This window comes from Periplaneta americana, chromosome 2 (genome assembly GCF_040183065.1).
Source record: "Periplaneta americana isolate PAMFEO1 chromosome 2, P.americana_PAMFEO1_priV1, whole genome shotgun sequence".
NCBI classification, from domain to species: Eukaryota; Metazoa; Arthropoda; class Insecta; order Blattodea; family Blattidae; genus Periplaneta; species Periplaneta americana.
The window spans coordinates 148,748,008-148,764,080 of NC_091118.1; the positions used below are offsets into that span (position 1 = coordinate 148,748,008).

The 16,073-nt window shown below is 36.9% G+C and overlaps 1 protein-coding gene across 2 annotated transcripts in view; it reads right to left on the reverse strand.

Moving 5' to 3' along the window:
• Positions 1 to 942: 942 nt before the first annotated feature.
• The window catches only part of LOC138694692 (pyruvate kinase-like), a 72,466-nt gene continuing 57,335 nt past the window's right edge, over positions 943 to 16,073 (reverse strand). For both annotated transcript variants that reach the window (XM_069818675.1, XM_069818676.1), the window contains exons 7-8: positions 14,725 to 14,947; positions 943 to 1,324 (exon numbers count right to left, since the gene is read on the reverse strand). In XM_069818675.1, coding sequence (XP_069674776.1) covers positions 1,140 to 1,324; positions 14,725 to 14,947 — 408 coding nt within the window. In that variant the 3' untranslated portion in view covers positions 943 to 1,139. The remainder of the gene's footprint in view (positions 1,325 to 14,724; positions 14,948 to 16,073) is intronic.

The window sequence follows — 16,073 nt, forward strand, 5'->3', positions numbered from 1 at the left end:
TGTACTGGACCCCGGACTCATTTCACCGGCATTATCACCTTCATCTCATTCAGACGCTAAATAACCTAAGCTGTTGATAAAGCGTCGTAAAATAACCTACTAAAATAAAATTAAAAGAGGAGTGAAATAATGACATTCTTTGTCTCATACAAAATGAGTGCGATAAGAGACTCTTCTTTCACTGGCGTAGGTAATAGTACATTATGCAACGAGCCTATAATGATAGTAATTAAGAAGCGAGTATGGATGTTTATGAAACGAGCGCAAGCGAGTTTCATAATTTTCATACGAGCTTCTTAATCACCATTATAGGCGAGTTTCATACGACTTTTTATGCTCGACCATATTTCTAACTTGAAATTACCGGTATTCAGATGTATACATTTTATTTGTATCTGACAAGATCGGAAGTGACCTTGTTCTAGGTCGTGAATTGTGAGATGTGCGCAGATGCGAAAGTATTGATTTTTTCCGAGGAATGTCATTGACCTTGATGTAATCCCGTTAAACTTGATAATATTATAACCTTGATTATTGAATTCGACATTGAAAAACGAGATGACAAATTGAATTTATTTGAATATTATTTACAATTAACGCTAATTATTATAGTAACAGAACATAACCTTCTGCGACAGTATTGGATTTCCAGCCTCCGTGACTTTTCGCTAATTCTCTTTCGATTGCATATCCGAGAATAATCGATACTTGCCGTTTTATAACGGTACAAAGCTGACTTGTCATTGGCTGAACACATGTAAGCTGAGTTATAATTACTACATTTCGGCATGGTCGAGCATAAAAACATTTAGTTTATAATTTCTCCATTCACTGTTTCACTTCACCAGGAGAGCCTTAAATATCCTTAAAAAAACTTGCTTCCAGAAACCCTAAACTTCAATTTCTGCTTGAGAATGAGATTACACATCTATTTTAGCGTTTTCAGTAGCATCTATTTAAATTTATTTTACTAAAAACAACATTACTCGCCTTCGTTACTACAAATTTTGTGTACTGTGGAATTCAGGTAGCTTCAATTTAACATAAGGGTGAACATATCAGAAGACATCTGCTGCACTTTGAAGAAAAGAAGAGTTTTGTAAGATAAACAGGAGCTTTTAGGGTGTGACGGGGTGCTCTCAATATATCTCGTGTGGCGAGGCATACAAGACGCGCAGCGTGTTGGTACAGCCTGCACCCTCCTTCCACCCGCTCACCGCGATGAGTGCACTGCCGGGCTTGATGAAGCCCATCCCTTTGCCGTACGTTATGGCGAACTGCACTCTTGCATCCATATCCTTCATCCAGTCTTGCGCCGGAGGCACTGCAACACAAAGAAATTAGTGTCACCAAGACCACACAGGGTACTTTATCATTAGTAGGGACCGGATTTTTATGTAATTACATATTATATTCCTTTCAACCTAACCGTAGCCTATATAAATAACAAATCTTTGCGAATCTTGTAATTACCATCAATATACGAGGCGCATCCAGAAAGTAAGTTTCCCTATTTTTTTTTAAACAACACACACTTTCAGGAAAACATTTATTGACAACAGGTACAGCAATGTTTCAGCTATTTTTCAACATATCCACCATCAGAATTGAGACACTTGTCGTATCGTGGGATCAACTTTTGTATCCCTCTGTCGTAGAACTCTGCCGCCTGTGAATGGGACCAGCGTGTAACAGACGTCTTCAACTCTTCGTCGTTGCCAAAACGCTCACCGGAGGACAGGAATTTCTTGAGGTGCAAGAAAACGTGAAAATTGCAGGGAGCAAGATCAGGACTGTAGGATGGGTGATGAAACAACTCCCAGCCAAATTCCGTCAAAACAGCTGTTGTGCGCCGAGCCGTATGTGGACGAGCATTGTCATGGAGGAGCACAACACCTGCAGTAAGCATTCCACGCCTCTTGTTTTGAATGGCACGTCGCAATTTTCGCAGTGTTTCACAGTAACGGTCAGCGTTCACTGTTTCACCTCTTGGAAGGATGTCAATGAGCAGAATGCCCTTCCTGTCCCAGAACACCGTGCACAACACTTTCCGTACCGACAGCGTCTGTTTGAATTTCGTCCTGACCGGAGATCCACTATGCCGCCAATGCATTGACTGCTGCTTGGTTTCCGGGGTGAAGTGCGAAATCCAAGTCTCATCGCCCGTGACGATCCTGTCGAGGAACTCGTCGCCGTCATCGTGATACCGTTGCAGAAATGTCAGTGCTGCTCCTAATCGTTGCATTTTGTGTTCGGGTGTCAGGTTTTTCGGCACCCACCTGGCACACACTTTTTTGAACGGCAGGTGCTTAGTGACAATCTCATGCAACAAGGATTGCGATATCTGCGGAAAATGGCTGCTCAGGTCCGTAATCGTGAAGCGACGGTTCTCCATGATGCACTGCCGCACCAGCTCAACACGATCATCATTGATGAGGGACGGTCGCCCACTGCGCTCTTCATCATGGACACTTTGACGACCTTCGGAAAACTGCCTACACCAGCGACGTACCATCTGCTTACTCATAATGTTCGGCCCAAAGACCTGACAGAGCTGCCGATGAATTCCAATTGGCGCAATTCTTTGTGCATTAAAGAACTTTATCACCGACCGAACCTCGCAGGCGGCGGGAGAAGGAATAAGAGCTTCCATTTCGGACCACTGCTGTCACGCTACTGGCACCAGGCGGGACCTGTCCGGCTGGCATATGATTGATACGTCATAGATCTGTTACGCATGCGCAATTGACACGGTTAATTACGTTTACTTTCAAGGGGGAAAAATCGGGAAACTTACTTTCTGGATGCGCCTAGTATTAAAATTTAATACTACATATTTTTACATATTTACCCCACATTACATATTATGGCTTGGTTTTACATAAATCTACATATTTTGGGGGATTATTCATTTTTACTTCTCTAAAAGGAAAAAAAAAAAAAGGAAAAAAAAACTTCTGCTGGGGAAGTTTACAATTTGAAATACACAGATTTAAAAAGCCTTTTTATCTACCGAAGAAAATATATATTTCGGGACGAAACATAACGTCCTTAGTACCAGAAAGTAATAGGGGCACTCACCCCATACCGTCCACTGTAAATATGAATGAACAAAAGGTAACCTTTCTCATACAACTACCTTGTATTGTAAAAATCACTCAGAAAGTAGCGTTGTCTTCATGAGGTGGAATGGGACGAGGACGACATGATTTGTCTCGAACTATAATTGCTCTTCACACGTCTTAACAAGCCGTTCCCATGCAATTTGCAACCTTACTCACCCTCTTCCTAATCCTTCCATGGAAAACCTGTGTCAAGTCTGACATGAGCCGCATGGTTAGGGGTTTTTATAGTACCTACAGAGTGGGCACAAGGCTATCCCCTATAAATACCTCAAATATACACATTATTTATGTAATTCATAATTCAGACATACATCCACTTTACACTAACTTGTGTCCTAAGTGTCTAAAGGATTAGTAGGTATGTCCCCCATAATTCTCTTCACACAAAACAAAGCGTCGCCAGGTTCGGTGTAACATTCGCCTCAGCACCTCAGCTGTGATTTAATTTCAAACTTTCACTACAGATGAAAAAATAGTAATGTGTCAAGTGTGCGGTAAAAAAGTCGGGTGCTCTATGAAATCAGAACTGGAGAGTCTTACCTTTCCTATACCTGCCAGATATTGATATTAAATATTTTCATGATTTTACATATTTTGGTATATATTCAGCTTATTTTTCTTACATAAATATGTACGTATTTCACACCTTGATATTACATAAAAATCCGGTCCCTAATCATTAGCCTATACTCGTACGTTTGACGCCTTAAATTCAGTTCTTTATCATGTAACGAATGTTATCGTTGATTACGGCTTATTTTAACTTGAATAATTTAATCGAAAGTAAAAAAAAAAATTAATATTATGAAGATAGCGTACAAAATTAAACGAAAAAGAAGAAAATATACGTCAAAAAAAGAAATATACAAAGGAAGAAAGAGAGAGAAAGAAAGAAGAGAAAGGAAAAATGAAGAAAGAAAGAAAGAAAGAAAGATCACGAACAAGGTGGACCGATCACTTGTAATAGGGACGAAACGGGTCGATTGGCTCATGCCATTATTATTATTATTATTATTATTATTAGGCCTATTATTATTATTATTATTATTATTATTATTATTATTATTATTATTATTATCATTTAGTGGCTATATTTGTAAATGATAGTTCAATAAAATAAACTGAAAACAGGAATATTTTGATAACATGATAAATAACTAAATTGTTACGAAACGTGTGAAATTTATGAGGAAGAATGTATCAGTTTGATTACAATTGGGCCTAAGAAATAGCTTTAATTGAAACAGTATAAGTAATGTTTCAATTTATGTGTCAAAGGAAAGAAACATAAAGGAAGAATAAAAAATAAATTGACGAAGATTAATTTAAAATGAAGTAAAGTAAAAGTTTCTACAAAAGAAATAAATTAACTGAAGATAAAAGAAAAAATAGGGAAAGGCAAAGCAGACTTAAACAGTGAAAACAAATAGGAGCAGCATGTACTAGAATGACTTACAGCATTCCTTCATAGTTTTTGTAATGTGATAATGCTGAAAATGTAAGGACACGGTGTGTTAAGCAGAGTGCATTTTTTAACGAGTCTAGCTCTTGATTTGTTGTCTTGCTTGAAGTAAACATATTTATCATTGTTAAATCTGCACAATCTGTGCCTCGAGCGGGGAAAAGATCCAAATTCTTACAAGACTTTTTGGTCGTTCTGAAAGTTTACTACACTCGCCCATATTCCACAGCTGTTGCAGGAATCGTTATATACTACTAAGACATCAGATACAAACCTTTGCAACACATGTCGTTATAAAGGGAATGCACCTGAATTAATTTTGTGAAAAATTAAATTAACGGGCATGGTACTAACCTAACTTTTTTTATTTACAATTTTAAACAAATTTTGCAATATTTAATTAAATTATGTTTACTGCAAATGAACTCTATTTGTGTGTATGGTTATATTTCACAAAAAATTCTGCTATTTCAATTAATTTAGTTGTGTGAATTCTTGTCCCTACGTTCCACAACTGATTATGCAAAACAATTTTTGTTTTAATTGCATATAATAACTTAGTAAATAACTGCTAAAATGAAAGCTCTATTATTTTCGGATAATCCTAATATAATTAGAGATGGTAGATTTTCGCAATGCTGATAAGTGCGAAATGTGCCCAAATGCTGTCAAAATAAGTAATTATTTAATATTTAAAAGCATGTTATCATATTATTGTAGTTTTTCAATCCACGATAAAATGCGAATTTGACTGAAAAACGCGAGATGTATGCCTATATGTTTCTGTGAAAAAAGAGCGAAATTACATTTTATGATACTTTTATCTTTTAGTAAAAAGAAATCATTTATGTTTCTTAATCTGTAAATGAGCTTTTCAATATTCATAACATGGCTCGTCAGATCAGTACCAAAAACCCTAAAAAAAAAAGTTGGCTACTAAGCTAAGAATTTCATATTTTATTCCTGTAGACTCTGATAGTTTTAAGTGGTTATGATTATTTTCAGAAACATTTAATAGCCTGTATTAGAGACAATTCAGAAGTTGACTGATTGCAAATTTTATTTTTTTTATATTTTTACTTCATTATTTAATAACGCTGTATCAACTACGAGGTTATTTAGCGTCGATGGCATTGGTGATAGCGAGACGGTATTTTGACGAGATGAGGCTGAGGATACGCCGTACATTACTTGACATTCGCCTTACGCTTGGGAAAAAACTCAACCAGGTAATCAGTCCAAGCAGAAATCGAACCCGTGTCCAAGCGCAACTCACAGCCTACTGAGCTACGCCGGTGGCTCATATCTTCGATCACTTCCACAACTTGTTTAGCCTCTTTCATATCTTTTGACCTTGTGGGTTCCGAAACAATATTCGCCTTTCAACTGCATCTTGATATTCACGCAGAATAAGTCCATTCAGCTCCACTTTCCCTACTTCATCATTCAATTCTGCCGCTTTGCTCTACAGTTTTACATTTGAAATAACATTGGCCAAAACGTACATAAAATTTTTCTATGGTATCTGTTGACAAAAACTTGAAGGCAATTTGTAATTTCAGCTGTAGCTTTCTAACTTTCACAAACATAAATAAGTGTAGCTTTGATGTTTGTTCTGAATGTGCGAAGTTTTGTCAGCCTCCGTGTATCTCTGGCTACCCTACATTACATAAAACTGTAAAAGGGCCGCATATGCCATTATAAATACCTACTCGTACATCTGTAGCAGCTTCTCCATCTTTCGTGACCGTACTGTCGAGGTAATTGAATTTGTCAACATATTCATATTCATTCACATGTAGGCTTAGTCGATTTCGAAACCTTGTAGGGTTATACTTTTATTTTCATGATATTTGTTCTGCCAGCATGATTGACTGACGGCCCGACCAACCGATTGATTGATTGATTGATTGATTGATTGATTGATTGATTGATTGATTGATTGATTGATTGATTGATTGATTGATTGATTGATTGAATAGACTAATTTGTCATGTTAAGAGAATGTAATATCATTAGATGTCAAAAAGATACTCGCATACTGTACATATTAGGTGAAATATTATTCCATTTTCACAAAAAATGTGGCATAAAATGGCGTTAGAATTTAGGCGGTACCCCCATACAGATGGTAGCCAGATTATAAGTTGCTTTCCATATAATCCTCAGAACTGTCCAGCTCCATGGATTAGTAAACGGTTCGTGTGACTAGAAGTAAATCAGCACATTTCCATATTATTTATTTAGGTTTCTTGTGGACTTTACTAAAAACGCTCAAGGGAAAATATCAGATAAAGTCTAGGCCAGGCCTGCACAAGGTTTGCACTCTCCGAGCCGGCTCACAGCTCATGAGTGGAATGCAGATATTAGCTGCGCTCTGTATAAGGGTGGACTGGAAGAAGGGGTGATCTCGTACAAAATATACACAAAAGGAAGTACTATTACGAGTGTTTATGAAATGAATTCCCGTTCAGTGTTTGCAAAACTATCTTGGACTAAATTAATAAAGAAATATTTATTTTACAGAAATAATAGAAATTCTATAGCTACTTAAATGTACAATATCATTTTGTTATATTTTTATTATTCAGTACATCAAAACGAGGTTTTGTGCTGTTGGCAGCTGAAAGGAACAGTAGCCTGCTGATCGTAATGAAACATCAGTTACAGATGTTCGATGCCAGTCTTTATTAAAGTTGATTATAGAAAAAAGTTGCTCACAAATACAAATGTTGAGTCAAACATAGCAATCATTTCCACAGCCAGCCTGTGTAGTCGTGGATATTAATGCTAATGTTTAGTCTTGTAAAACTCAACTAGACTAGTAGTATTATTCAAACGATCTTCAGCCCTTAGGTCACATTGAAGATCAATAAGTTCGAGCTGTAAATCTTTAAATGTTAAATGTTATGTTCCGTCTTTTAGATTCCTCCATACTGTACTGTAGCAGTAGGTAAGCAACGTGAAACAGTTACTGAGAATAGGCCTACACACTGCACTCCACTAGATAACTGAGTGGTCGTTTCCCTCTTCTCTACCTATATCAAGTCTATGTCATTCTGACGTATCTTCCTCTCCGTTTTGGCGAGCGGTAAACACGGCTCTCCCGCTCCGAAGGAGCGCGCGCGCTCGTTGAGCGCTGTTTGTGCAGGTATGGTCTAGGCTATTATTATTCGGATTAATGTCTTTGGCATTATTGAAAAAATAATAATAAAAAAATAGATATTACACAAAAAGTGAAAAATTCTTCGTTAATTTTTTACAAAGTGAAATAATGGGATCCACCGCTGTGGGGTAACGGTTTACATGCCTGACCATGAAACGACCGGACCCGGTTTCAAATCCTTGTTGGAACAAGTTACCTGGTTGAGGTATTTCCCAGTGTTTTCTCTCAACCCAATAACCAGTTTAAAAGTATACAATGGGCCTAATTTTGAGACCTAATTGTGTTGAGACTTCTACATATTGGACTTCACTTGCATGTGACCCTACTTCAATCAAAATTATCATCATCGTTGGTGTTTTGTAAGGTTTTAATGATTTTCCTTAGTTTGGCACTGCAATTTAGCCTACAGGCCACTATGTTTACCATTGTGTATTATGAGCATGTGACAGTCGTAAATTGTTAGGCTTAATATAAGTAACATAAATTCCAGGTGATAAAGTTCGAGATTAGAGTCCTTCTAAAGTGCTACTTGCTACTAGAAACAAGATTATAAAACTGTTGCAGCGGCTCGAAAAATAGCTATATGGAATCGAGGGTGAATGTATCGTTAGTGAGCGTGTAGCACAACAATAGTTCCAGCATTTTTTTCTAGTAGGTTCAAACAACCATAGAAAAAATCTAGGAATTTGGAGGTATTAAACTGCTACCACACCCGGGATATAGCCCTGATCTTGCACCTTCATATTACAATCTGTTTTTATCCATAGCCCACTTCCTATGTGGAAGACATTTACAAAACTTGGAAGTCGTTAAAATGTGTATCGCCGAATTCTTCGTATTAAAAACCAGAAACTGATACCGTCGCAGGATAACAAACTTCACTAAACATTTGCTCAAGACCATCCTAATTGAAGACCTCGGTACAAAAACCTGTCAAGTCCAATTTTTTTTTATCGACATTTAGCATGCATTGTATAGATAAATGTATGCTGCACACTTTGGTTCAAGAATCGTTACGTCTGGCTTACAGTAACGTCTCTTCAGTTGAAAAGAACTTGACTGCTTCACTGATTTGCGTCAAAAAACTGACATGTCCGGCTGATTTTTGTTCAGAGATCTTCCCGCTATATGGAAGAGAAGTCAATATTCTTTTCCTAGAGTAGCCTATATATTTCAATACCAAATTTAACTCTGTGGTCGGGAGGAAAAAGGTCTTAAGTAAAAATGTTATACTTTTCAGGAAAGCAGTAGAAAGATTGAAATTGGTGTCAATTATAGAGTTTTTTTTATGAAGAGGTTTTTCCTGGATATTATTTGTTTATATTTCTTCTAAAATAGATAATGTTGCTCATTTATCAATTTTCTTGATTATTTCCAAAACTAGCCGCACTTAAGCCCTTTTAAGACTAGAAGCCAAACTGAGTAGAAGGGAGTATTAAACATAAGACCTTTTTCATGTCAAAATAAATGAGAAATGTAAATTATTAGGAATGCAAAATGGGTCTTAAACAATTATAGGACTGTTTACCCTGGTGCTTAAAGTTTTAAAAGGAAAGGGCATCAGTATGTGATAAAATGGCTAAAATACAATTTAGATATTTTTAATAGGGAAGCATGGAAAGTAAACATGTGATGGTTTGTAAGGAATAAAGTATTAAATATACTTAAGTCCTTTATTCTGTGTGTGCTCGATTCAAAAAGTACTTAGGACATTTGGTAACGCTCTATAAATCCAGTAATGAGTCTTATTTGACTTTAGCCGTTTTACCAGATTGTAGAGAACTGTTTCCGCTTTCAAAATATGTAAAAATCTCATTTTCACAAAAAATTGACTTAAGACCTTTTTCCTCCCGGCCACAGATAGCTTTGGTCCCCAAGATCAGATACCTGTAGGAAGTACAGGATTGTTTCCGATCTCTGATAACAAATTTGAATGACATCATGTGCATCAGGAGTCACACGACAGCTGAACTGTGGCGCGAGGTGACAGACCAGTAATGAGTGATCTCATAGAGTGCACGGCGACTCACAGCAGAAATTCCCAAGAAAATCGAGCCCTTTTGAGAGGCGTACATTACGACCCTTTCCAATGCCAAGTACAGTTAAGTGAAAATAAAAGAAGCCTGTAATAAACGAGGTTTCGTTATTTCCAAGAAAGGCATCTTCTGTGTACTTAATAAGACTGGTAAAGCTCGAATGGAATTAATTTATATCATCTCGTGGGATGCGGCGACTTGTGACGAGGGGTGGATTTGCTTGCTTTTTCCACTTTGGAATTAATCCCATCCAAGCTTTGTCAGTCTTATTAGGTACACACAAGATGCCTTTCTTGGAAATAACGAAACCACATGTTTTGCAGGCTCCTAAGATTTTCACGTAACTTTACTTGACATCAGAAAGAGTTGTTATGTACCCCTCCTAAAAAGGCTCGATTTTCTTGGGCATTGCTACTGTGATACACCGTGCACTCTGATTATGAAATCACTCGTTACTGGTCTGTCACCTCTCGCCGCAATTTAGCTGTCGGTGTGATTCCTGACGCACATGACGTCATTCAAATGCGTTATCAGAGATCGGAAACAACCCTCTGTATAACACATTACAGAATATTAATGTTTAGAAATATTTATGTAATATATACATTGAGTAATCAATCAACAGAAACTCACCTGAAGTAAGTTTCGTAGATTTGTTTTCAAATAAAAAGAAATTCGTTGTATTTTCGGTACAAAACATGCAAGTCCACCATTTAAAAAAAATTCTATGTACGAAAGAGACATAATAAGAATATTGATAACCTTCTAAAATACGCACTAATTTCATAAATTATCATTTTTTTAAAGTTTCAAGTTAATTCACATTTAATTTTTGTATAACGTTATTTTTACTTCCTATAAAATTATAATTTCTGGACTTGACCGGTTTTGGCTCCGAAGTCTTCAATTATTCTAATGATCTTTACTTTGAAGATTAGATTAATTTCTTGTCACAACACACTCCAACAAAAATTTTCTCCGAAACCGACATTACTTATGAGACCGTATCTGTATATGAAGACCTCCCTCAAAGAAGGTTGTATATCATATGAAAAAGTATATGATATACAACCTTCTTTGAGGGAGGTCTTCGTATATGTAGCTTATTGTTTGTTCAGATATCTAAAATTGTATAACCCTGTTTCGTACTTACAGCATGGGCTATGGCTCTACACCTTATGAATGAATGCTCAACGATGCTTTCAAGAGCTCGTTATCAAATGCAATTCGCACTGTTCCTTCATGCCTGAATCACATACATTTTAACGGAAAGTGCTCTACTTAGCTATTCGTTGATATATAGCAGAAAAGATGATATTATATTGCACATAACTTCCTCAGTGAAGATGAGTATTAATATTACAGGTCTCTTTGATGCTTATGCACACTGCACCTTAAGCAAAGTGCAACCCTGCACTTTGCCGATGCAAAAGATGCATTTTTCACTACTCTCACACTCTACTACTCACTGCAAAATGATCTAACTACACAAGATTTTCTTGCCATTTTATTCCACCACGAATCCCATGTCCTTCCGTTTTAGATGGTGGAATAGAAGTGGCGTATTGTACAAGAACAACACATTAAGACTCAATAGGACTGTCTTTCTGTCGAACTTCGATCAACATTACAAAGGCGCATGGATAGCTTCACACCTCAGGGTGGCTGTAAGTACGCTACATTTGTAAAAGTTGCGTAAGTAGCGTATCACAATTTAAAATCTGCATGTAGTCGATATATTGGGAACATGTACGCCGGGAAATTTCTGTAGGCCTATAAAAATTGAGCATCACGTTGAAAGTTCCGATGGTAGCTAGCCGTCTAGCCGTGGTGCTCAATTTTTGTGTTTATTCTACGCCAGCCGTGGCGAAAATGTGATCGTGCGCCGAGCCACTGTTTAACCTGCAACGTCCATAGCACCTATGGAGGGAGGCGGACACCCGAAGGGGAAGTGAAGCAACTGTCTGACTTATTAACGGATTTTCATTTTCCTTACATCAAGCACTTAAATATAATTTTATACAGTATAAGGTTACAAACTAATTTACAGTACTTGTTACGAATTAAGAAATGAAAAGGAAACATAGGACACATTATCACAACCTAAATTTAACTGTCTTCAGAATGTCTCTGCGACAGAATTTCAAAATCAGGAATTATGTCACTTATGCCAGTCGTAGTTGATCACGAGTCAGTCGTGATCTAAATTTGGTTTTTACTATTTTCATTGTTGAAAATATTTTTTCACAAACGTAAGTTGTAGCGAACATGGCTTCAACGGAGCAAGCGAAAAAACGATTTGAAAAGTTCGACATTTGTGAAGTCCTTACATCTAGCTTTCATTTAACATCACATTGTAAATCTGTGAGTTTAAATTGAAGAACTAACCGCATTATTCGTACATCTGCTGAAAAAGGATCGACGTGCAGAGATAATAATAATAATAATAATAATAATAATAATAATAATAATAATACTTAACCTTTTAATGTTTCATGAGTAACATGTCGTATAATGCCGTTTTATGTTATACAACCGTTTTCCTCGTAATACTTGTGAAAAAATCATACATTTAATATTCTAATCATATTGACAGCAAAAAAATGCGTCCTCCCATCCTGTTTTTGTAGAGGTACATGGTTTTGAGAGAGACATAGCGACGATACGCCACTCGCATATTAGAGACAAATACAAATGAAACGTAATTTGACTCCATTGAGTGAGAGGATGGGGGTTGGGAGAGATGGGAAGCAAGAGAAATGCATAGCTATCATTGCGTGCCACAATGTGCTCGCGAGTCACATTTTCGTCATGGCTGTTCTACGCACAAGATACTGCACTGGAATCGTGTGATCCACTTATCACAGACTGTTCAATAAGCTGTAGTCCATGCTTCATTTTAACATTATACTGATGTAACAGCTTACACAAGCATTCCATTAATTTTAAATTTTAATTACGTAAGATTTTATGATTGTATTTTATAACAGATGCTTGCAACTTGCTTAGTCTTAATAGTATTATATACTACAGCTGATCACATAAATGTACACTCTAACTCCTATGTATTCTACGGCCTAACTTCTGATGATGACTTATTAGAGTCGAAGACGTTAAACCTTATTAAATAATGTGTACGAATAACTTTTAGTTATTTTGTTTTGAAAGATAAGCACAGACGGACCTTGTTTAACCTAATTTAATATAACAGCTTGTAGGTTTCAACATGGTTTTTAAAATCTACTAGTACAATCTTTATTTTGCACTAACGTGTCTATTGATACAAAAATTTTCAGTCTAATAACAACTTATGTTAGAATGAAAATGTTTGTATCAATAGACATATCAGTGCAAGATAAAGATTATACTTACAACTTACTTACTTACTTAGTCTACTTACTTACTGGCTTTTAAGGAACCCGGAGGTTCATTGCCGCCCTCACATAAGCCCGCCATTGGTCCCTATCCTGAGCAAGATTAATCCAGTCTCTACCATCATATGCCACCTCCCTCAAATCCATTTTAATATTATCTTCCCACCTACGTCTCGGCCTCCCCAAAGGTCTTTTTCCCTCCGGCCTCCCAACTAACACTCTATATGCATTTCTGGATTCGCCCATACGTGCTACATGCCCTGCCCATTTCAAACGTCTGGATTTAATGTTCCTAATTATGTCAGGTGAAGAATACAATGCGTGCAGTTCTGCGTTGTGTAACTTTCTCCATTCTCCTGTAACTTCATCCCTCTTAGCCCCAAATATTTTTCTATTCACCTTATTCTCAAAAACCCTTAATCTCTGTTCCTCTCTCAAAGTGAGAGTCCAAGTTTCACAACCATACAGAACAACCGGTAATATAACTGTTTTATAAATTCTAACTTTCAGATTTTTTGACAGAAGACTAGATGACAAAAGCTTCTCAACCGAATAATAACACACATTTACCATATTTATTCTGCGTTTAATTTCCTCCCGAGTGTCATTTATATTTTTTACTGTTGCTCCAAGATATTTGAATTTTTCCACCTCTTCAAAAGATACATCTCCAATTTTTATGTTTCCATTTCGTACAATATTCTGGTCACGAGACATAATCATATACTTAGTCTTTTCGGGATTTACTTCCAACCCTATCGCTTTACTTGCTTCAACTAGAATTTCCGCGTTTTCCTTAATCGTTTGTGGATTTTCCCCTAGCATATTCACGTCATCCGCATAGACAAGAAGCTGATGTATCCCATTCAACCCTGTCTATTATCCTAAACTTTCCTAATGGCATATTCTAGAGCGAAGTTAAAAAGTAAAGGTGATAGTGCATCTCCCTGCTTTAGCCCGCAGTGAATTGGAAAAGCATCAGATAGAAACTGGCCTATACGGACTCTGCTGTAAGTTTCACTAAGACACATTTTAATTAATCGAACTAGTTTCTTGGGAATACCAAATTCAATAAGAATATTATATAAAACTTCTCTCTTAACCGAGTCATACGCCTTTTTGAAATCTATGAATAACTGATGTAGGCCTACTGTACCCTTATACTCCCATTTTTTCTCCAATATCTGTCGAATACAAAAAATCTGATCAATAGTCGATCTATTACGCCTAAAACCACACTAATTTCATCTACATATGGAGTTAATCTTCTGAAAAGGATATTCGACAAAATTTTGTACGACGTCAACAAAAGTGATATTCCTCGAAAGTTACTACAGTTAGTCTTGTCCCCCTTCTTAAAAATAGGTACGTTTATGGACTCCTTCCATTGTTCTGGTACAATTTCCTTTTCCCAAATTGCAAGTAAAGTTTATAGATTTCGCTAGATTATACTTACAACTTACCAGAAATAAAACAAAAATGAATATTATCGGCCTACTAGTGTAAGAACACGGAAGTGTCATAGGTTTCTCACCAAGCAATTGCATTGTGCGTCACTTACTGATGTATTGGATAGGGATGACACTCCTCCAGAGATTCAGCTGTCTCGCAACGACAGGGCGACGGGTCACCGCCAGGATGGGACACCGAGGCTTGTAGCGGGATATCAGATGCGCAGATCTCCCGGACGTTGTGATCACAATGATGGCTACTGCCCTGCTTTTCAGAGACGCCTCCACTGCTGCGATGGCTATTGAATGTGAAGGGTCCACAGGGCAGGGTGTCTGGAACAAGAAATAGTTTATTTGTATTTATTCTTTCCATAGCATTATATGATTAACTAAGTGGATACTAGCAATCTAACCCTGTCTGATGTAAAAACACCTGAATGACGAATTTCAGTACCCCTTTGATAGTAGGTGAGAATGGTGACTAGATAGAGATCAGACTATACTTTAACAATAAACAGAGCGTAACTTTTGCCTGCAGTAATCTCATTGAGACAAGGTTATTACGTGCTGTATAACTAATAGACATTCACACCGGATTCACTTCTCTTTTTAAGCAGCTGTTCTTGAAAATTCATCTCCTCCAGACGTTTTTTAAAGCATGAGAACAATTTTCTTCACAATGTGGAATATTTTGGCGGCAAGCTAAGAAGAGACACTCAAAGAACGACAGTTGTCAATATAGTTCTTTCTTTTCCAACATTCAAGGACTATCTACATAGTTATAATACCTATCCCCACTTCACAAGCTAAGCTCAAAAGCAAACATTCTCGTGGGGGCAGATAAAGAAATTCAATTTTTTCTTTAGCCATGTTAATAATGTCAAAGCAAGTGCTTATAAAAATTTTAGCCACTCGATCGTAATTACGAAACCGTTCAGAAAGTGATTTTCTCTGGGTCCGTTTACAGAAAAAAACACAATTTCATGGAAAGATTTATTGTAACAGTTACAAAAATTGCTGCGCTATTTTTCAACATATTCTTCACCATAATTGAGGTATTTGTCATACCATGGGATCAACAGTGCGCGTTTTCCTCATAGCCTCTGCAATCTAGCAGCCCGCTGTGCATTTTACACGATGCAATAGTGACCTTGCGCTGGAAATTCATTGCAATGGACAGAAAACTAGCTCCGTGGACAAATACCTTTAGTGTAGTGTGGGTTTTGAAATGCGCCTAGCTTGAGGGTTAGCGCAATAGATCGTAAAGGTCACAGTGCTGAGCCAAAATACTACTAGACAAAAAAGGGAAAAAGTTTACCTTGAAAGGAGAAGTCGGATAAAGTGACCCGATATTCTCTAAACTTCTTAACTGTTCATATGTCTACTGGAAAGTGTCTTCAGAATCTTTGAAGATTCATATGGGATACAAAAAAATGATTAAATATTAGCTGATGATTCA